This window comes from Homarus americanus, unplaced genomic scaffold, assembly GCF_018991925.1.
Source record: "Homarus americanus isolate GMGI-L3 unplaced genomic scaffold, GMGI_Hamer_2.0 scaffold48406, whole genome shotgun sequence".
Taxonomy (NCBI): Eukaryota; Metazoa; Arthropoda; class Malacostraca; order Decapoda; family Nephropidae; genus Homarus; species Homarus americanus.
The window spans coordinates 4,190,555-4,214,969 of NW_024753828.1; the positions used below are offsets into that span (position 1 = coordinate 4,190,555).

General features: G+C 36.3%; 1 protein-coding gene across 6 annotated transcripts in view; it reads right to left on the reverse strand.

Moving 5' to 3' along the window:
• LOC121855574 (talin-2-like) overlaps nucleotides 1-24,415 on the reverse strand; it is a 178,305-nt gene that overhangs the window by 16,608 nt on the left and 137,282 nt on the right. For all 6 annotated transcript variants that reach the window (XM_042350580.1, XM_042350581.1, XM_042350583.1 and 3 more), the window contains 14 exons: nucleotides 20,895-23,831; nucleotides 19,474-19,795; nucleotides 18,516-18,648; nucleotides 17,983-18,158; nucleotides 17,662-17,818; nucleotides 17,358-17,552; nucleotides 16,668-16,810; nucleotides 15,066-15,189; nucleotides 14,710-14,904; nucleotides 13,340-13,498; nucleotides 11,382-11,507; nucleotides 3,911-4,027; nucleotides 3,590-3,775; nucleotides 1,385-1,595 (listed from right to left, as the gene is read on the reverse strand). In XM_042350580.1, coding sequence (XP_042206514.1) covers nucleotides 1,385-1,595; nucleotides 3,590-3,775; nucleotides 3,911-4,027; nucleotides 11,382-11,507; nucleotides 13,340-13,498; nucleotides 14,710-14,904; nucleotides 15,066-15,189; nucleotides 16,668-16,810; nucleotides 17,358-17,552; nucleotides 17,662-17,818; nucleotides 17,983-18,158; nucleotides 18,516-18,648; nucleotides 19,474-19,795; nucleotides 20,895-23,831 — 5,181 coding nt within the window. The remainder of the gene's footprint in view (nucleotides 1-1,384; nucleotides 1,596-3,589; nucleotides 3,776-3,910; nucleotides 4,028-11,381; nucleotides 11,508-13,339; nucleotides 13,499-14,709; nucleotides 14,905-15,065; nucleotides 15,190-16,667; nucleotides 16,811-17,357; nucleotides 17,553-17,661; nucleotides 17,819-17,982; nucleotides 18,159-18,515; nucleotides 18,649-19,473; nucleotides 19,796-20,894; nucleotides 23,832-24,415) is intronic.

A 24,415-nucleotide genomic window follows, 5' to 3' on the forward strand; every position in this document is an offset into this window, starting at 1 on the left:
CAGCTATTATTATTATTATTATGATTCCTCTTATATCACCAAAATGGCTGGAAGTACACTCGGTAAAAACAAATACCGTTACAAGTCCTGCGTGGAACAAACTGACACTACAAACGAAGTGTTTCAAAAAGGCCCCTGAGGCATTCCTCACATTGGTAGCCCTGAGTGTGTATGAGTTCGGCCACACGTGCTCGAAACAAGTGATCGGCACTCTGAAACGAGTCAGAGTTAGTGCTGCCACACTAACACAATCTGAAACTTGATCGGAACTCTATGCCTCATTTCTCCATGTGGAATACACATTGTGAGTGGTGTTGTAGCAGCCTAATATTGTGATTTACGTAATTAGTGCTACCAACATTTCCTATGATCTAACATAAAGAATGTGTATGTTATATGAACTATGGAGCTATTCAAATGTTTCGGAACAGCGTGGTATATTTTCCAATGCGAATAAAGAATAACATAATGTGGCATCAGCCCAAAGTGAAGTAGCAATACAAATACAGATTCAAAATTCGGTTGTAAAATAATCTTATACCTTTACTCTATCCACTAATTCTGCCAAACATATAATGCATTCCTATATGACAACTCATCCACTTCCATGTTTACTGTAGTCCACGGTGTGTGGAACATTTAATATAACATACAGTTTAACTAATCTAGATATACTGTACTGACATTCTCCAATCATATTGTAACACAGTAATTCAATATTGTCCAGGAAATAGCTAATTTCGGCCTACCAAATTAAGTACGAAATGTCTCGCATTCAGGCCTGCCAACCCTCGCGAGACAACGGGAATATTCAGTTGGAAAATCATCGGACCCCACCTGTACGGTAGTGTTTTTACCGAGTGTACAACCCCAGCCCCAGGATATTCTGATAGAGGTGATTGTGTTGTTGCCTGCTGTACACAAGATGACCTCCTGCCATACTCCACTTATATCTCATCCTTATTAGACAGAGTAAATTCTAGGGAAACGAATTTAATTTTCTTGACTTGAGTAATATGTTTTTACTACAAAACAAACCCTCCAAGAGTGCAAACTTTAATACAGGTATATTATTTTTAAACCATGCAATTCAACCGATGCCAAACATCATGCATGAAACAATTGTTTTATCAGCTCATAAATTTTATGTGGCATACCTGTAGAACCCAAAACCCCATTCACCATTACAATGTTTACTTCTTCCCTTACACAGGCAAGCTATCCAACTCTAACTTAGCTAATCTCTTGATATTCTTATCCCTAGGTGACTTTAAAACCAACTGGGACAAAGCCAACAGCAAACAGCAGGCCATATCAAACCAAATATAAATATTCATACCATCTAACAAGCCACCCATTACTATATTTAAATTTCTTAGCTCACCCTTCAATGGTTCAGTTGTAGCCACCAAGTCTGTGACACATTGGGCAATCTTGCGAGACACTGTGCTCAGAGCATTCCGGGCCTCAGGACTTGGTTTGTGTAGAAGATGCATCACCATCTGGAGAAGTTCCCGATACTGCACAGCCAAATCATGTCCAGCGGTCATCACCTTTGAGCGAAGCTCAATGGTTTCACCACACCATGCTGCAGCCTGCAGAATAAAAGGAATTCCTGTTTTAGAACAGAAACCATTTTCTCTCCTCCAAAGTAATGGAGTACACCTTAACCCATTTTAAAGAACAAATCCTGAGGAAAAATAATTTACTATTTGACACACGGAGATGTCAAGTCTGAAATGAAAAAATTTATTAAAAAATTTATTGAAGAATATAAACTCCCAGTGATGCCTACAAGGTTTACACAGTTCATGTTTGATAGTAATGACTTAATTTAATATAAAAAATCAAGAAAACCATAACCAGTAACCACTTCTTTACAATAAATAAATAAAAATATAAGATGCTGAAAAAACCAAATGAGATGTGATGACAAGTCTGAGGACATCAGTTATGTGAGGGGGTATTAGTAGAGAGAAGAAATTCTTGCACACCTTTCTTCAAGACAAATTATATTTTATAATTTCAAGATCGAATCATAGGAAGTAACCAAATTAAAATTATCTAGATTAAGAACAATCACTGAAATAATGTTCAGAAATCACTGTACAGTAAGACCTCATTATCATACTATACTTGATATGATACAGTACAGTATACAGTACCGATACATCAATACAATGGACTGTATCTCATTTTTCTTATTCTCTACATTTCAAGTATTTCCCTTGAAGTTTTTGCTAATCTTAGTACAGTACTTCATTTGTTTTCCTGTCAGTGTAGCTTAGTCTTAGCATTCTCCTATAACACCACATTTCAAAGGCCTCCAACCTCTTTCTGGTGTCTGCTAAAAGTGTCCACGCTTCTGACCCATACATCAGTCCTTGCCCTTAAAGCCTTCCAACAACCTTCTTCTCAAATTGAAGTTAATGTCCGTTTTCATTAAATCTTTTAGATTATTAAATGCTGTTTTAGCTTGATCTATTCTTATGATTTCTTCCACACATCTAGCGTCACGGTTAATGTTACTTCTCAAATACACAAAACTTTTCCCTTGTTTAAGTTCCCTGTTGCCTCCCATAACTTTTATTTTGGATTTATTTCCAATTTGAAAGCAACCATTATTTTAGTCTTTACAGCATTAATTCTTAAACCATATTTTTCACCTTTTTCCATTGATCTATTAATGATTTTTTTGTAATGCCTCTTCACCAGATCATCTGCACAGCATATATTTGATATTATTTTACCATTGACTTTTATTCCTTCATTATCACTTATAACTTCTCTCATTAAGAATTCTTAATATATATTATACAATGTTGGAGATAGAACACAGTCATGTCTTACTTTCAAACTATGAACCAATTAATAAGTTCATTATTTATTAACACTGCAGCCTCCTGTTGCCAGTAAAGATTCATTAGAATTTTAATATATCCTTCATTAATGCCTATATTTTCAAAGATCTCTTATAAGTTTATTGTGCTTCACCTTATCAAAAGGTTATACAAAATCAACAAAGCAGATATACAAATAACTACGAATAATTAAACAATGATATTCATGAAGTCTGGTGCCTGTAGTAGACTACAGTGTTATTTAAATGAATATACACATCAAGTACAGTGACTGGCACATTGCGTGAACATAGAACCAGGGTCGGACATAAGACATAACACCACCTAGAGTATTTAAAAAAGTCATACTATTACCTTAGTCTGCAGGGAGGTAATTCAGTATCATTAGAATATAAAGTCTGGTGACTGAGGCTTTATCATATTGCATTAGTGTAAAAGCAGAATTAGTCATAAAACTTCACATGATCTATAGTTTCTCTTAAGGTATATATCACAGTGAGTTAAGGAAGATGATTAGCAACATTAGATGGTCATATCCCTCAAATCTGGAGATGGTGTTGAGCTGAATTACTGAACTATTAACTTAATGATATGAACTTAACATTTGTTAACAAAAGTGATAACAACAATAATGAAGAATTGTGCCTGAAGTAAAGCTGAAGCTCTTTTGTAATTTGTGCAGATGAGCTAAATAACTGACTTAATGCAAGTAAGTATTGGACACATACCTTGCATGTGGTAAGCATGTCTGAGATGCCCTTGCGGCCCATGTTGGCAGCTACAATGACATCTTCTTGCTTGAGGCTATTGCCAGCACCAACAGCTTTGGCAGTAGCATGTGTTATGGGCTTGGTGCATCGAACTAAATCTTCAGGGGTTGCCTTGGTCTTGGGGGCTTCATCAGAATCAAAGGCCTGTAATTATATTAACTCTTATCAACCACAGAGAGAATTTGTGTGTCTAGCCAATGTTACATGTAAACTATAGGTAAAGTCACTGAAACAGCAAAAAAATAAAAATAAATAAATAAATAATAAAATTTAACTTACCCTAATTTCTTGTGCAATGGCCTCAATTGTAGCCTCCAGAGCTCTTGTCCCCCGTGTGTGTTCATCTTCCACGGCCTTCACTGTCTTTAGGAGTGATGTTACATTGGTCACCATAACCTGTTATTAAGAAGACATAATCAGTACACAAATATAAAATTAAACAACTTTAAAGATTTTTAGGATATACTGTTTCAGATTAATTGTACTGACATTTTACTTTAAATATTAACTAATAGTAGTTGCATAATTTCTGCAATGCAAGAGATTTCACAGCTGAAATATAGACAAATATCTGAATACTGTAACTACAGCACAAAAAAATACAGACAAAACAAAACACAAATAATTTCAAATGGTAAATGTTTCTGGTAACAAATCTAAAAAACAAACCTTCACGTGTAAAGAACATTACGGCATATAATTACAAGACTCCTTTTGCTTCCCTGTTAAATCTTACATCAGGTAATGTGGTGGATGAAAACACAGTATTGTAGTGTCAAGCTAAAATGACAATGGAGAGGCACATCAAGATGCACATCCTGTTGCCATATGTGGAGAGAAAGCCTCTCAACATTTAGAAATACCTTCTCTAGGCAAAATTCTTTAATCAACCATAATACAGTAGAATCCCAGTTATCCGGTACCTACGGGGATTGAGAGATGCCGGATGTAGAGCTTTTCCGGTTAGTTGAAACTCACTCTTAGAATTCCACAATAAATCCTACAGTGCACAGTGATTTAGGCCGACCTTGCAAATTTGTATCTCAGAAAAATGGACTTCTTTAACAATTATTCCACTCTATATAAAAGATGTGGTTTAGAAATAAAGAAAATGTAATATAAAACTATAAAATAAGAAAATTGAAGAGCATGGGTGTGTGTGTGTGTGGAGGTGGTGGGCTATAACTACGTCTCCAACTCGTCAGCTCAGCTGCCGTGTTTATTATTACGTGCAATGAAACTATAAAAAACGACGAAAAATCATTACAATACTCTAATGTGGCTTAGAAATAAATAAAATATAATATAAAACTATAAAATAAGAAAAATTAAGAGCAAGTGTGGGAAATAAATGTGTTATGATGCAGTGGGTTACTGAGCTATAAGTGCATGGCTGTGCTCCCTCCCGATGTGATGCCACAGCATACACACAAAGCTATTGCAGCTGCCATACATCTGAGTTGATTGCCTGAACTGCGTCGCATTGCTCAGTGGATGGTCTGAGTGTGGAAGGAGCTAATTTTTTTACATAAAATATGTGCTATTGTATTTTATGATATGCTATGTATTAATTTTATTGTTTATCATAGCAATAAATATGGCAGCTCATCCCCATTGTGCACGGTATTCAAACAAACGATTCTAGCTGATTTTGGAGGAATTCTGTTTTTATTATTATTTAATTTTGGTGCCGGTTAGTTGAATCTACTGGTTGCCTGGAAACCGGATAGCTGGGATTCTACTGTACAATTAGTAACTGTAAAGTTTTAAAAGATAATACAACAATTATGTATTGATAAAGAATTTCAACATGTCTGATGGTAATACAAAGCCCTACCCATTATTCCCAGCAGTAATTTAAAAAATATATACTACATAAAAAAACACAGCACATTACTGTATTCAATACTGTACTCAATGACTTGCATAATTCAGCACAAGTGCCTTGGAATTCATAAATGCCAATTTTCTTAATCACACAAGGAACAAACTTTAGGGTTGTGATACTGTATAAGGTTAACACTATATTAGTCTATGTGTATGTGATGAGTTGACTCTTACAGGATGACTCAGACTGACCCTCCTCCAAACACTTGAGTCACAGCCCATCTTTACACATGACAGAGGCAAAGGCCTAACAGTAACACTCAAAGCATTTGCTGCAAAATTCATCATGTTGGTTTAGATGTCATAAGAGCACATACTTTGTTATTACTGAGTAAATATTAAAAGCTTCAAACATTTTAACATATTTGCAATAACATTCCATTGTCCTGAGATGGTATTTTCACATTAGATTTCATAAAAATAATTTTCCATAAATAAAAGTCCCATTAACAGTGTACGAAACATCCACAATAGTTGTTAATTCACGCACAATAACTAGAACAGTTGTGCCATCACTTCAAAAAGAGAACTTTGTTTGTGTGTTGAACATGTTGTTCAACAATACTGTACTTAAATAATTCAGCACCAGAAAATCTATTAGAAGAGCATAAGAGTGTACAGCACTATATACCTCACTGATGACAAACTGCAAGGACTTAAAACTAATACCTGATCAATCATTAGAAAATATATCAGAATGTGAGTTGACATATGGTAATTTAACACTATTAGATACAAACTCTAAATACAGCTAATACACAAGCAATATAGTAATCTCCCTGTCAGCCGGAATCTTCAATCCCTGGAAATTTCCAATACTTGGATAGTCTTTCCTTTTTTTTTAGCGCTCTGAAAATTTCTGAGAAAAATCTCTCAGCTCCAGGCATCTGAACAAACTTCCGAGAGATTGCATCATGTGCTGAGCATGTGAGTGGGTTAGCATTGTTAAGACGTAAAATATCATTACAGTTATGTCTACTGTACTGTACATTCAGTAAATGTGAAAATACCATATGTACAGTACTGTACATGGCAGAGTGAACAGTGTATACCTACTGTAGGCTAGTGTGTAGAGGGTGTATGTATAGTATATAATTAACACCTGTGGCAGTAGATGGTACAGGACAAAGGCAGGCCATCCTATATCACCATACCAATATTTGGCCTGCTTGCATTACAAGCTCAAGATGACAGCATCTGCTGGTGAGTACAGTAGAGTGTATACATTAGTGTTTGTATAAGTAAATACAGCTCTGTGTCTGTCCTACTGCAGTCCGATGTGGAAACATTCAGTGTCGGAAAAAATCCATATACTATATGCAATTTTTTTCAGGGATAAGAAAATTCGTCTCAATGTCTGGATATTTCTCAAACCCCGAACCACTCTGCACCAATTAATCCAGCTAAGAGGGAGATTACTGTATTTCATTTATTACTGAAATTAATTTGAGTATAGCAAAGACATTTTTCAGTGTGCTCTGGACTGTTTTCAGTGTAATGAATATCAACTTATACCATCTGATGACAAAAAATCTGCGAGTATGGTATAGCTTGGAAAAACACCAGTATTAGATACATATATTAAACTACTATGGTAATTATTAAAAAACCATGCCATTAGTTTCCCAAACAAGACAAAAAAAAAAAAAAACAGCTTTCTTGGGGTAGGAGGGAATTTGTTTAAAACTAGTGACAAAAATTAAAAAAAAAAGTTAGTGGCACGTTCATCTCAAGGTTCCCAGCTCACCTTCCTCTTACCATCATGACCAGTGATATTTAGCTATCTATTATTAAATGATGACTAGACAATATTACATTTTAATTTTCAAAATATGGCTTCTGCGTGTGTGTGTGTGTGTGTGCATGTATATGTGCATGCATCGTGCATGTGTGTGTGTACGTGTGTGTGCATGCTCACATATGTATGTGCATGCATGCATATGTGTGTGTGAGGATCACTTAATGAGAAACATGTAATTTTAGCTGCAAGTGCAAACTAGCTCAATATGTACTGGGTAGCAGAATATTCTGTCAAACTTTATGCTAGAGAAATGTCTCAAAATTACTGTAATGTACAGTAGTATGTATTATATATTATATAAAACCATCCACTGCAAATTGTATTTAATTATCAGATAATATAGTTAAATTTCAACAACTCAGTACAGTATATGCAAAGATATCTGGAATTTAAAGTACAGATCATTAATATTTTTTGAGAAGCTGCATTGTGTATTCAAATATAATTCACACAGTTTGCAGGAGTAAAAATAACCAAATTCTATTAATCATCTTGTTTACGGTAAACACAGCCCCTTTCTCATTAGTTTGATAATTTTCTGTATAATTTCCAAAACGGTCCTCTACCTTGGTTACAATTGTTCCCACAAGATCAATATCGTAAGAAAGGGATTTGTTTAGACTCTTCAAAAATTATGTATAATAATTTTATTGGAATTAACACAAGATCTAGAGAAAAATGTAAACAGTAGTATATGATCACAGCACAACAGAGATATAACAATCATTAAATAAAAAATGACAGTGGGAGGGTAGTGGGGATATCTGACAGGTAGTCAATGTCTTAAAATATATTTATGAAATAAAGATAAGCTCTGACACAGCAAAATTAACAGTAAACTCTATTACTTGAGATCTGCTGTGAAATTTCATAACAACTTCTCAGTATTATAGTAAGATTCAAAGAAGCTGCTCCCAAGGCAACGTTAAACAAATGAAAATTAATGTATATCTTGATATCGTTCATTAATGTTAAAATAAAATGATTTCGTATCACCCATATTTCCTATATGAAATACTGTAGCTACAACAAATTTTAACTTTAAATTTAATATTCAACATCAACAGGAAAAAGGTGAAATACTAAGGTAAGATGCTGATACTGGCATATGTATGCCTCACTATTGGCAACATTCCTGGCATAGGTTCAATACTCTGATGCATAACCTCAATACTGAAGAAGAACCAACCAAATACTGTATAATGCTTCAAGAAACAACTTCATATCTGACACTAACTCACCTACATTAATTCTCAAAAGCTTGGAACACTATCAGATAATACATTTATACTTATCCTTCCATTAAATTGAGAAAATAAGCATTTGCTCTTAAAACATTTACATGGATCACAATATACTTCTGAAAACATACAATAAATTCCACTTAACATGGACTGTATCCGTGGTGTTACGAGAAGTAGTGTTATGAATAACCTTTTTACACATATAACTCCTAATAAATTTTTTTTAATCCCTACATAAAAATATATAAATCACAGATCTACATTAAACGGTCTCAATCAAAATATCACTGGTCAGATGACGGTTATCGGGGATGTGTTCTACGGAGAGTAGACGGATCAATTCCTCCTCCTGATCTGACATGAGCCACTCCCGATCCGACTCATAGTAGTCGGACCAACCCTGCTCGGCAGAGAACCCAGATTTGTGTTTAGCGTCTTGACTTTGAAAGCCAATGCCTTCATCAAGACTATACAATATCTTATTTAGTATAATGGAGAAATCCATATTTAACAGTTCTCAGTTATTTATATAAAACACACTTTATCAACCAAATCCTAAATATAGAGCATTATTGTGTAATATCCCTCAATGACCAGACACCCCATTCTCCTGGGAGTAGGTGGACTTTGATAACCTTTCATATCTTGGTTCTCTGCCGCAATTATATTCATCGAGAGTAAATGTTAGGGTAGGAAAATGCAAACAATGTACTCGGGAAACCACAGAACGTGCGCAACAGGCCAGGCAATCATTAAACCCACATAAAAACCTCAAAAAGTCCACCCTCCCAGGTAGCATGCAGTGCCGTCATGTTAAAGATTTTTAGTCACTCTAAGTGCTAAGATATTAGATATTAAAAGGGATCAATACAATGATATCTCAAACAGAATTGCTTGTCAATGTATTATTGTAATGATTTTGCTACATTGTTCAGTACACATGAATATGCTCAGTGAGAGAGAGAAAGAAAAACACAATAAAAAGTTTAAGACTATTAAATATATCATATTAATTCCTGAATGATATAGAGGTTGTAACTCTTCTTTCAAAGCTTAATATGGGATGTTGGTATACACACTCAGTACTGGATTTAACAACTTACTTTTAAGGGGAAAATACTGTAAATTGTCTTTAAATTTTCAGTATTGAAAGTTTTGAAAACTTTCACTTGTATTAATTCAACAATTTTAATAAGTTTGGTCCCCTGCCTAAAATAACTAAAACTTTGTGCTCCCTTGATAAACCTAAGTTTAGAGAAGCAGTGATATAACTCTTTCCTCTAGGTGAAGAGAATGAAATAAAGATTATTAAATACTTCATAGATGTACAGTACTTCATTAAAGTATGATAACACTTCCCTCACTGTCAACATCCCCTACTGACCTGCCAGACACCACCTGTACAAGCACTTAGGAATGAAGAAAAAAAAACACCTTACCCAGCCCAATGATTTACAAACCTCACTATACAGTATATTAAAACATTCATAATATAACCTGAAAACCATTAAAAAACATTTAGGTAACTCTAAAAACAATTGAAAAACAGAGGAACAAATACTGTACGGGAAGCCCAACATGGGTGCTAGTACCATTTGGTTCACAGTCAGACATTTTCACTTAACACCAGACAAAATCATTTGGATGTTTTTGTGTTTTAGCTGAAGTCAACCTGTTAAGCGTATTCTTACACCTTCAGTTATAAGGAATATTTATTGTATAAACTTTTGAGAATCGTAGCTGCCTCAGAAGTGTCATGACTGGAATTTTGGGGAGTTGCCCCCCACCATAATGATGGAACTGCCTCATTAAAAGCACTTCCAGTTTTCTGTTTCTTTACTATGCACAAATAGTTTTTAAGACTGGTAGCTGAAGCTGAAATTTGGTATGCTTAGGTAAACAGCCCTGAGAATGCTCACAAACATCTAAAATGGGGGTCAGTCTCCCCATGACCAAAGTTTTTAACACAAGAGCTTAAATTTGGTGTGGACATTTTTTGCATGTGTACTTAATTTTGGCCTAAGACGGACATAGGCTACGAGTTGCCCCTTTAATTCAAGTATGTTTGTGTCTTTGTTTTTGGCATGGTTATGTAATTAAAGGTGCAATCTAGGAGGTTGGCCATGGTAAAATTTGGTATGCTTATGCTAACTTTGTCAAAAACCCAAGCAATGTCTGGTGCCTAGTTAGTACAGTATAGAATATAACTCAGTGATCTGATGGCCTTTGATAACACACTGTATATCAAGACAGTAAGTCTTCAATATTGGGGATGTATTCCTGGCAAACATGACATTATGCAATACAACATTAAATTTAATCCTATTTTACCATTGACTTATTGAAAAAAATCGCATTGTTTTTTGGGGTCTAGTTTTGGTAAAAACTAAAGAAAAAAATGAACACCAAAAAGAGACATATTATTAAGTAACCTTCAGTATATGGATACAGCCAACTAACCATCACAGTTCTTAACCGTTTACCTTAGGTGTGTATGACATAGGGTGATTTCAGGGGGCATTGTATGGTTACCTTTGTCTTAGTAAAATATAAAACTTGATCTCAGGTTCCTTCTGTCAACATAGTCCTTCTGAACTTCCTACAAGAGCCACAAAAGTTCTGACAATGATACCATTATTCAACTCGGTAATAATGGCTTTAGGAAGGAACTGCCTGAGTTGTTGATAGAAAATTCAGCAATTCCTTGTGGTTACCTTTTTTCTTTTCCCTCTAATTTTGTTTTGTTTTATGTCCTACATTTTAAAGACATATCACAGACTGGAAGCTTTAACATTATAATTAAACTACAAGATCCTACCTTGGCAGATTCCTTCAGTGTAGTCATTGCAGGATCATTGAGAGATTTGCCTGAAGCAGCTTTGGTGGCATGAATCAAATCCCCAAGAGCCATTGCGACATCTTTGACTGCATTCAACAACATCACCTGCAGGATGGAATACAATATTATATTTCCTTACACAAAATAAAAATGACAAAGACTTTGCTTTTCCTGATATTTGTATAGCAGGGAGTCAATCTTCAAAAGTTATCCATATCATCTCGTCTATTATTATTTCACGTTAGATGCTATGAGTAGGAGACTGAATTAAAATAAAGGTTTCAAGTTCTGCATATTATTGTAGTATTGAATAGATGAGAAAAGGACCAAGTAAATCAAAATAAAAACTAACATTCTGGGTACACTGAGAAGTCCACCACCTCATCACCAAACTGGTACCTTACAAGACTGAGACAGCCTCTCTCAATGATGTAGACGGTGAGATATGTTACAGTGCTCATTGGTGCATTGTGTTTTATTTGTAAATATTTAGTAGTGCATAACTGTATAGTGGAATTTCTTCCCCCAAATTTACACATATTATTTGTTATTACTGTACAGTAGGCTCTCATATTTGGACACCTATTTAGACTGTAAAAACCTCTGAAAATTCAAATCGTCCAAATTTAAATACAACTTCCTACGGAGAAAATTAATTTGAGTCTGGTACTTTCGATGTAAGGCTAAATTTTGCCTTATTTACCCTACTTTTTTGGCGAATTACTACCTGTAATAAAGCAACATCCTAATAAACCAACAAAAATATCACAGATAAAGTTAAATAAAAACTAAAAACAACACAGAAAAAGTTCTTATGTTCTACAGCTTCAGCTAGAGTTGAATGATGACTTGGCAACTTCTTCATCCGAATAAAAACAAACACAACAACATTGGCGGTCCTTATGTTTTCAACTTTACCACAACTGGTGAGTAGAATTTTTGTTTTAAATTCAGAAACATTAATTAAAACATATTTGAACAGTAAATAAGTGTTGCTTTCATATTCTTATGTAGAGTAATGAAGATATGTTTTCAGATGTGCGCACTTACATAAGCGCAGTCTCACTTTTTTCTTTGCCAATAATGGTTAGCTCATTCTATTGTTCCATTTATTAACATTACTTAAAACAACCATATTATTTTTTTACATTAATTTTACTACAGCTACAACCAGGTTATTACTTTCTTCAGTTTTATTTGTAGAACCAGTCACTGGTTTTGTAAACATTAACGAAAACAATGCCATCTCGTCTCCTCGTGTGTTTTAATATTCTACGTATTATTAATGAATTGTATTGTTCATTTTGCACACATAAACATTAATTCAATCAAAAAGACATTCAATAATAAACAATAATGAACCTTTTGTACATAAGAGAAATGATGCTGTTTACACGATTGTGCACGTCTGAATGTTGGCGGGCCGCTTAAACCCATCGAAAATCGAGTTTCCGCCATCGAAATTTGAAATTGTGTAGTTTTTTTTTTGTGTCCAAATAAAAAACGTCGAATTTAAAACTCGCAAAATTTGAGAACCTACTGTACTTAGAAACAGAAAATAATTTACCAAAATAATAAATGAAGACGATAAACTTACAGAAATGTGATGAAAATAGATATAAAAAATGAATCTGCCAATTTTTACCTTTTCTTCCTATGTTTACACTCTTAATACAGTACATTATTCTGGCTCTTAACAATGCTGTTTGGACCTTTCACAGTGACCTTGACTAAAAGTTAGTCCCTTATTCTGGCAGTGACCTTGATATTAGACCACCTGTAATAAATTATAATTACCCTTTTGTAGTGAGGTTGGCCTATTACTTTTTTAAATATTTTGTGAGATACTCAAGAATTATAAAGTAAATAATGACGCTTTTAATGCTGGAGTATCTATTTACGGTTTTCTTACTGAACTTTTTTTATTTCTTTCTTACTTGTGGTTCTGTGTTGTTAGCTCCTAATGAAGAGGCTCCACTTTTGACAATATCTGAGAGCTGGACTATAGTACTGACTGCATTCTGAGCAGCAACTGCGAGCTGTTCTTGGGAAGATGCTGCACCAGCCACGAGTGTCTTGGTGTCTTCAACTAGTGCCTGTGATATAAAGTATATTTAGGATTTATTTCTTTATTGGTGGGCAAGTTGACAAGTAAAGTTATTAGTTGAATTCATGGAAGAAAAACCAATGAATGCAAAAAATGTGGAATGTGCAAGATGACTTCATGAAGAAACAACGTTCTAACTCTTTTGTGAATTTGAAAATACAGTATGTTTCTTTAATACTAATGAATAAAAATGGAGGACTGAAGCATGATATCCCATTATACAGAAGGAAGAAATGAGTATCTTGTGAAATCTATATCGTAAGACACCTCCTGGCAGAACCTTCCATCGCCCACAGAACTCTCACACATCTAACACCATGATATTTATCCAGACAGAGAATGCACCTAATCCTTGCCCTGTGAAACCATAGTTGAATCACTCCTACAAGCACCTATCCTAGTGGTTCCTTTGAAAGCCCACATGAAGCTTTGGGAACTCTACAGGACTTTGTACATTCCAAACCCATTCAGCTATAACTAATGTTTCATGCTTCCATTTTCCTCAGTTTCTGTTAATTTTGAATCCCACCCAAGAGAGAAGGAAGAGAAACAAGAGAACTCATTTCCTCCCTCAGGAAGTTCCTGTTCTAATTCTCATCAGAGGGTAATATCATATCTCTGGATCCAACATTTGTTTGAAAGTTGAATAAAAGGTTTTCAATTTACAATATGACTTACTACAAAGAAAGGGGAAACCAAGTCCTACAAAGCTAATAGAGATTAACCTAGGAAGCAGTTCATGAAAAGTTGCCAACTTCCTAAAAATGTTTGGTGATTGAAGGGAATAACCTCCCCCACCCACACAGAAAAGGGACAATCTCCCAGTGGTGATTATAAGCAGACTTATTGAAAGTAAACATGAGACTTAACCCAGGGGTGAATTTTTTTACATTGATTTACCGGAGTACATTACAGGTTCTGATAAAAAGTACATACTGTATATTATAGATACATATTAACTCTCAAGTGATATCATCATATCTCAATCAGTGAAAAAAGTAATATTTAAGGTCTGTATTCCTCTAAACTCATTTAGGTATCACTATAATTTTCATCACACCCACTTCTCATACAGTACTTACTTGGCACACAGTGTGGCAGGTATGATTCTGATCTCACATGCTAACCTCTGCCAAGTTAAAAAGGGGTAAATGACCAAAGTGAATAAATATGAATTAATGTGAAAGTTCTTCCAATTACCTTTGCAGTTTTCAGAATGTATTCACGATGATCTGAGAAGTTTTCTCCTTCTTTCTCAGCATTAAGTGTACCGGCAGTGGCAAACATAATAGTAGTATCTAGATCACCAATGATGCCAGACACAGTGGAGGCAGCATTGATGCACGCTTGAGTCCCTCGGGACCCAGCTTGGAGTGCAGCCAAGACATGTGAAGCCTAGAAATTTTAAACATTGAAAATGATTAAGATGGAGAAATTTGAATGAATGATATTTATAAAAAAAAAATCAATAACAGTAACTCAAGACATGTTGGTGTTGCACTACAACTAATAAAATTTTTACAGTTAAACAACTTCAATCCAGTACTTCAACAAACCTTCTCTTTAACATGACGAGCAGATTCAGCCAAGTCTCGCTGACTGAAGGTGTCACGTGAAGCAGCCTGGCAAGATCCTCCAGCCTTTACTAGCTCAATAGTTGCCTGACCAAGTTCATGCACACTGAAATCAAAGATTCACCTTCATTTCCGTTAAGATAAAATGATAATAGCATTTATATATTCTAAAGAAAGTGATCCACCTACAGCTGTATGAATATTACACAGGAGAGAAAAGATTGATACAATATTCTTAGCAAATTATATTTAAAATGCAAATATTGTTATGACTGATTTTTTTTTCTTCTACCATTACCCTCTTTGATGATGCAACTATTCTGTGAAAACTTTATGCAATGTGATTTGTGTCATATTATGGAATAAATTATGTTTGTGTTTACCTTTACTCTAGATATTCTCTTGTTCTAATTGGGTTTTGTTTTGTTCTGTTGCAGATGTATATGGATTTATGAGTTGAATAAAGCCTTGATTAATGAAGGTGTTTGATCTCATACGACAGTTTGTATCCTTCCTAGCTCACAAATATGCCATGTACTTAGCCACACATAAATAAAAGCATCAGGTAGCCTATGAAACCCTTATGAGATTATAATCTGGACGATAGAACTGGCCAAACAAGGCGGCACTACCCTAGTTTACATGAGGTGGTGTTTTGTTGTAGCATTAACAAGCTCAGCACCTTCCATACTTCTTATGACAAGACTGAGCAGAAGCTGAAAACTAACAATGAACTCTATGTATGAACTATGTCACTAAAGTAACTGTTAAGCTCCTCTCATCACCACCACTAAACAAATTTTTATCTTGGAAATACAAAGAAAAGCTTTGATGTCTCTGTCTTCATCAGAGCTTAAAAATTGTTGTGAATACTCCTGTTCTATACAGTACTGTACTTATATTTTACAAAATGCATATCTGAATCACTACTTCTCTCTCCTTTACTGCCAATTTTTATTTTTATTTTTTACAACTGGTCCTAAATTTCAGACAGGACAAGCTATTTTTTTTATCATGCGGCAGTTGCTCCTCCACCAGCATTCCTGAGGTGCTGGGCCAGTAACAGTTACTAAAACAGTCAACACTTAGATCCTTCACAGTGGGAAAGACTTATGAGGCCTGAGTCACATATAGAACATTCAACTATGACACATCACCACACAGATCCTGTGTTCAATGAGTGCAACTAGATTGATATACTGTACAGTATTATATATTCCTCACAATGAATTCCAAAAAACTCAAAGTTCAGATCCAAACATCTTCATAATTACAGAACATAAAAACAGCACCAAAAAGATCAAAACAAACTTGAGAACTGAAGACCAGAGTACATGAACACATCCTCCCTCACTCTCTCACTTAAAACCAATGAGGGAAGTGGGACAGGATTTGGGAAAAACTGAACCAGTTGGGGAGATGAAACCCTAGAAGGCCAACATTAAGCTACAAAAGGAAGGGATGCCTTTGGATTGCATAAAGTATATTCAAGACCCAATAAAGCAAACCCAAAAGAAGAGGAAATAGAGAATTCTGGTCCCAATGTGCAATACACATAACTAAGATTACTATTGAAATGCTGACCTGGTGCGCAGTCGGCTTGCTACTTCAACATTTGTGGTCTGTCGGATGGCCCCAACTGAGTCACAGGTGAGAGAACCGTACTGGTGAGACACACTAGCTCCCAGATTTCCGAGTTGTGAAGCATCAGCTGTGGCCTTGCCCACCTGAAAGAATATTACAGTGCTGTATACTGGTAAACCATTCACAACACCTTTAATTAAATGGACAGTGATAATTTAATGCATGCCACTATATCTCTTTTCATTCATACTTTAGGCAACAGTGACCTTCATCCCTAAAATTTCCAGAAAAATTAATAATTCAGTCCATTAAATATTCAATATTGAATACAATTTCTACAAATCTCCAACACACACAAACAAAAAAAATAATTAATAAAATATATATTACCAAAAATCCCAATATGTGCAAACTTTAGGTACCAACACTTAACCTAGTAATGTACTGTTTAATTTTCAGAAAATCCTTAAGTCTGAAATATTCATATTCTTACAACATCCAAAAATCAAATACTTGGGCATTCTAAATTTCTGCCAAAATGGTGCGCGAGTTTCTGAAGACTGTTCTGATTTCTGTATGCTGCTGTAGCCCATGTAAGTATAATTCGTCACTGAGGTAGTGCTCCCAAGGGTCAATAATTTCAACAGATCTAACACTGGAGATACTTTCAATTATAAATCTCTGGCTTACCATATCCTGAGCAAGTCGTGCGATCTCTTTGGCAGCTGTGACCATACGTGTCTGATAATCAACAAAGGTGTCACTGTCATCTGTAGGAACTACAGAATGACTTTCAATCTGGTGCATTGCTGTAGTAATAGACTCCACTAATCCTGAGACAACACCAGCCTCTGTTGCAATTGTCTCCACAGTTGACAGCAGCTCCTATAAAATGGTGTGAAAATTACATTATCCTCAAATAGTTTATAAATTTTTTTCCAAATTTTTGTTTCAATTGTACAACAAAAAATATACTACTAATGATAACACCCACCTGCAGAGTCTCCTTCATTGTGTCAGCTGCATCATCAACATCTGGGTGAGCATGTCTAGCCTTAGGGTTACCCCCAGCCTCTTTGGATGCATAAACCAATTGCAGAGCACATTCAGCCACAGTCTTGGTCTGGTCTAGGAGACACATCTGCTGTTTGCTGGTCATAAGAAACAAACAAAGTATTTCTATGTATTCTGTGTTATCCAATTTGCTACAAAATTTAAGATATAATTATATTGGTTCTGTATATTTTATATCCAGTACAAAAGTTATCTAATTGCAGTAAACAGACATGGAAGTATAATGTGATAATGAATTTACCTGTTGAGCATATTTGATGCTGAACAAATGGAAGCTGTAACCATGGGGTCGAAGTAGCTGGACATCTGGGTAATGGAATGACCAAGATTTTCTGCTTCACTCTTGGCAGCATTTCGTACCTTCTCAATATTGTTCAGAAGTGCTTGACCGGCATTTTCAACTTGTTCATTGTATCCCTGTATGAATAATATTTTTATTATTAGTATATACATAACTATGACAAGTGTATAAATGTTAATGTTGCCTATAAACTTTTTACTGAAATTAAAATCAATTGATGTAAAGCTTAATTATTTACAATTATGTAGACTATCATAAACTTTTAAACTTTCAGACAAAAAAAACAATATGAATGACCTCTTTTTAATGCCCATATATGGTTCTATAGGACTTCACTTCGTGCCTAGTAAATAGACTGAGCTCTTATTAGTTCTACTGTTTTCATTCTACCTTAATATGTCAAAATTATGAAAACAATTTAAACCACTGTGTTGAGGTCAAAACTGGAAGAAATAATAAAGTGAAGGAAATACCTGAAGGCTGTTTTCATTATGCTGTTGTAGGTTTTGGTCCAACACACAGAGAGAAGCTTGATCCAGGTCTCTTATATTCATGTTCAGTTTATCAATAGCTTCATCACACTCTTTCTGACCAGGAGCCTTATCCCTGCAAAAATTTTAATTAAGTTACTTTCAAGGTTTTTCCGGAGTTCTTCCTCATATGTTATCGAGTATTTCCCGCATACCTCAAATCCTTTTTATCACATACACCAGTACAGTATTGCAATCTCATTAATATGGAAAAAAGAATGGAAAAGGAGCTAGAAATGAACATTAACTTAGTCCATGGATGTGTTTCCACTAATAACTAAGGCCCAAAACACTACTGTACTCCATAGAGCGAATTGTATACACACTTTTTTAATCAGGCTTCAACCAGAGACAGATTTAATGATAAAGAAATAAATAAGATACACAATTGTCATATGGGCAAAGGAAACAGGAAAGGCACATAGAGTTTTAGAAAGAGAAATACAGTATGAAGATATTTGGCCAAAAGGTATTTAATGTCACTGAACTACTTTCACCCTATTGAGAAATCCTATAAGATCCCAATTTACAGTAGCAGTAAGAGAGAGAATGGAATGAGGCTTGAGAGTTTGGTTTAAGGAAAGATGGTTGTTGATGAAAAGAAAGAGAAGGATGGTCCATCATCAACTACAAAAATATAATGAAAAGAAAGATAACTGGAAATGAGAATTAACAGAAGGAAAATTTAATGGACTTTCAAAACAACCTATTTTTACAGCTGACAGACAAAGCATTCTATCAAAGGTTTACATATCTGATCCCCTCATATACATTCAATAATAAAGTAGCAAAAACAGAACACTAAATTAATACCAAATTATAATATACATTTTCTACAGCATAAATTTCTTATATTAAATTTACTTAGACCTTAAAATGATCTGAGTTAACATTATCTTACCTGATGGATGCCACAAGACTCTTAATGCTGTCAGAAACACTCTTGCTATGACTTGCCAAAGACTGCCAAGTGGGTGGATCCTTAGGGTTAACAGCCAGGCTCTTTGCTGATTCAATCATGGAGCAAGAACCAGTGATGATTGACTTGCCTGCTGATGTGATCGGTACTTGTGACTCACGAGCTTTGGCGGAAATCTTAGCAGGAACCGAAGCAAAATCTGGAGAGCTTGCAAAGGTACAAAGATTTTCAACAGCTTCTAAGAGGGGCCTGGTTGCAGCACTGCAGCGAGCACGGTTTACATCGCTGTAGTCTTGGTCCAGTGCTAAGACAAAAGACATTAATACAACACAAGCAAATTATGACATCAGAGGAATGTGTGGACAAGTAAGAATTTCACCTTATTCTTTTTTAACTACTTTACTTTACGTGTTTCTAATGCAGGAGATAAAATATAGAACACTGAGAAAGAATAATATTAAATTAAGGATTAATCCTGATATTCCCTCATATGGTCATGCCATTGGTCTAGACTCTAGAGCCAAAAGACCTGATATTAGTGGCTGACACTAATCTAAATGACTAGTAAACTTCCCCTATTATTACCAGCATTATAACACTTAAACAAGTACCTGTACAGTATTTGGAACAAAGGCTTCTCCCTCACAGACAATACAAGGTGGTGGTCAAATGAGCATGTGATGTAATTAAAAGCAAGTGCAGACCTTGCAGTCTGGGTCAACCACCCCGTTCTTCAAGATATGATCCTATTAATTCCTGGCAGATTTCCGCACTAACGCATAACAGGAAGGAAGATTTTTCAAGCCTTCTAGTAGAGTACATGTACAAGGTTTGGCCATAAAATGGGATACAGTATAGGAATCAATCCTCCACATTTGTCCAGAAGCCATTCAATATGTGCTTACTGACTATTTTTGCATTACAATACAGGTACTCCCCGACTTACGACGGGGTTAGGGACCGACATCCGGGTCGTAAGTCGAAACGGTCGTAAGTCGGAAATGCTTAAATAACACATAGGAAATCGAAAATTTGGGTCTCTTTTTCTTCTCAGCACCACAAAACACTCACTTTTAAGCTTGCCAGCCATTTTAAAGTGAATTACAGATGAAAATTTTGTCTGTGTACTGACTTTGAGACTCAAAAATACATAATTTGACAACATTTTGGTACGACTGAGGCAGGTCGTAAGTGCAGGTGGACGTAAGTCGAGTCGGTCAGAAGTCGGGAAGTACCTGTACGTACGTACGTACGTACGTACATACATACATACATACATACATACATACATACATACATACATACATACATACATACATACATACATACATACATACATACATACATACATACATACATACATACATACATACATATATATATAAACACATAATAATACTTACTCTTAATTTCTTTGACCAAATGAGCAGTTGCATTGGCAACATCCTTTGCAGACTGCACAAAATGTCGTTTGGCCACAACATTGTTGGTCTTAGCAGAGGCAACACGACAGCTGTTACACAGGGCACTTGTGTGCTTAGCAATAATAGTTGCTGCACTGAGGACCTGCTGTTGGTTGCTGTTAGAATCGATGAGTGTCTGGCAGGCAGCAACAATTGCCTGATTTGCACGGGCAAACTGAGACTGATCCACTAATCCTGGACGTCCAGCAACACTTGTTGGGTCAGATATACCAACAAGATATGCAGCTTGAGCAGCACTTTCAACCAATCCACAGATGGCATCGCTCACATCTTTTACAGCATAGCCAAATTTGCCATGTTCCAATTTCTTAGCATGGTTAGCAATACCAGTCATAGCATCTCCTAAACTCTTTGAGCGATCCATAACAGTATCCAAACACTCAAAGTATGACATATCAGTGACAGCCTCAGTAGGATGATCAAGAAGTGGCTTCATCGAATGAATAGCACGGACAGCATTATCACATTCTTTCTGGCCTGGAGCAGCAGAAGTACAAACATTGATTAGGTTGTTGATAGAGTCTGTAACAGCACGAGCAGCACTTGCTAGCTGATTCTTGGCATTGGGTGCATTAGGGTCTGCAGAAACTGCTTTAGCAGACACTAATAATTTAGATGAGGACATAGAAACACTCTTGAGACTAACAACTATCTGTCCTTGCACTTCACAATCTTGGGTAGTACCAGCCATCTCCATACCAACGCCCATCAGACTGCCGAATGCCCCAGAGAACTTCTTCGATGATGTGGCCAAATGTTGTGTAGACATACGAGCTGATGTCACTACTTCAGATGTAACACTGTTGAGTTCAGCAGCAGCATTGCTTAATTCAGACTGTAGCTCACCATATGGCCTGGAACCTCGTGGGAACCTGCCAGCATTTAGATCATTGGTCGAGTCTGTAATGTTCATTATAGCATCATCAACATCCTTCTGGCCAGGTAAGCAATTGACTGTCATATTAAGAGCCTGGGATACTCCTTTAGCTACTTGAGCGAGCTTCTGCTGTGATGCAACACTCTGAGGACCCTGCACCACTATACGGGCTTCTTCTATTAGTTCTGATGACTTGATCATTACTTCACGTGCAGCTTCGATCAAGCGATCTCTCAGATTATGATCAACAGATGTAGCAACAACACCTCGAACAGCATAAGAAAAGTCTTTGAGGGCTAATGCAGTATCACGGGAAGCCAATCCTGTAAAATGTTGATTACCCTGAGATGATGATGTCAGTAACTGAGCCATGGTGGAACCTACACTTTTGCTGGAGTTGGTAAGTTGTTGTGCAGCATTCTCTGGAGTCTCTCCAGGTAAAGGTCGCAAAGTACCTGTTTCTGCAGCGTTCCTAAGGTCACTAAGATCATCACTGAGACCTTGAATGGCATCTAATGCCGAGTCAATTTCTAATGATCCGCAAGCTTCCTGGGCTTTTCCAATAGCAGATCTAAGGTCAACCAGGGCTTGACCAAATTGTTTAGAAGAATTGTTCAGTTGCAGGGCAGAAGATTGGTCTGAGACAGTGGGCAAAGCAGCTTTTACAGAGGCTACCATTTTTGTACCAGGCTGCAGGAACTGATTGCATGAGTTAATGAGGGCCAGCTGAGAACGTGGGGAATCTGGGTTATTGATAGTACCCTTCACACCTTCTACTAGTCGTGGAATAACATCTGCTACTGACTTACAGTCAGATATCAGCTCATCTTGAGTGGGTGGACTGGTGTTGTGTGGACCAGCTCCTTGGGCAGCAGCCATACACTGGGTGCCTGTAGCAGCAGCATGCTTAGCAGCATTTTCTAGGCGTTTAATAATCTTCTTCTTCAATGCATTTGCTGCAGCAGCATTGGTTGCAACTCTCACATTCTCTGCAGCTTCCCTAAGCATTAATTGCCTCCTTTCATCATTAGGATGAGAAGCACACTGCTTTGCAGCCTCTACCATCTTTGCAGTGGCATCTGCAAGCTGTTTGGCAGCTGCTAACAATCTATTCTGAAGATCAGCATCTCCTTGGCTCTCTGCTTCAAATTTAATATTTTGTATAAGATGTGATGTGGCCTGTGCTAAGATCTTGGCCTGTCTTACCATCTCTGAGGCATTACCCTGGGAGGCAAATAGTTTTTCACTTGATACAAGGATGGTTTCCACAGCTTCATCATGAACACTGAGACGTCCTTTTTGTTCACCTGCAGTCTTGATATGGTTGAGAAGGTCGTTGAGTGCTTTAGTTACATCAGCTGCTGCCAGAGAGAGATCACGGAGAAGCACATCATCCTGAGTAGCACGCTGGCACACCTGAACCATACACTCAACAGCCCGACCAACTTCCTTTGCTGCTTCAATTAACTGACTCTGGCATGCTGGGCTATCAATGGTAGGAGCTACTACTTTTGCACATGCAACCAGTTGGGAGGTGGCTAAGGCACATGCAGTGGCAGAATTAATAACAACATTTTGAAGTTCCTGATCTTCACAACGTGATGCAACTGCTTTAGCCTTCAGAATAAGGCCTGCAGTGGTATTAGCAACAGCTTTGGCCAGTCCGAGAAGAATATCTTGAGTTTCGTGATCAAGATGAGCATCAACAGTGTGAAGGACAGCATTTGATGCCTCTCCAACTTGAGAAGCAGCTGTCAGCAAACCTTGACGTGGTTCCTTTCTTTCAGGTTCAGCTGCAATCAGCAAATCAGAAAAGGCAGTGCAGAGCACCCTTGCTGCACCTAGCAGATTAGTAGATTCATTTTCAGTCTCAAGAAGGGCAGCAATCATGCGAACACCCTTGGTCATTTCAGGTAAGTTAGAAGTAATGGTATGTATAGCAGCGCCTACAGCAGTATGGTCTACCTCTTCATGTACAGCTGAAACAGAGAGAATAAGGTTAATTAACCACAACACAACATAAGGTGCAGGATTATTACTTGTTGCCTGCCTGTCTGTCTGTCTCTGACTGACTAACTGTTTGATGAAATTATGTTTTTGGATAATTTTGAAAGGAATATTCAGTTTACAACAGTTACAGAAGGAATATCATTTAAACAATGATCAAGATACTATATATCTATACTGGTAATACAGTCCTGTATAAAACCAAGACAAGGCCATGATTCTGTACAGTATATTCACTCACCTTTTCGCTTGTACAGTACAGTATTAAAAAAAATAGAGAACTCTTAACTTTTGCACAATTAAATATTGATATGAAGCAACAAACAAAAAATTAATAAGTTAAATAAGGGAAGGGCGAGCACGTATGTGTGGGCTGATGACCCTACTCACACCTGTCTCAGTGCTGTACCACTGAGAATAAGGTTGTTGATACTTCTTCTTTATAGCTCTGGGAGTCGTGTCCATTTGCTGTTAGCAGTATTGTTTGGTAGTTGAGAAAAAAGTAATAATGTTGAATTTCTTCTTGTTGTTTTTACTGTTTTTATTACTAAATTTT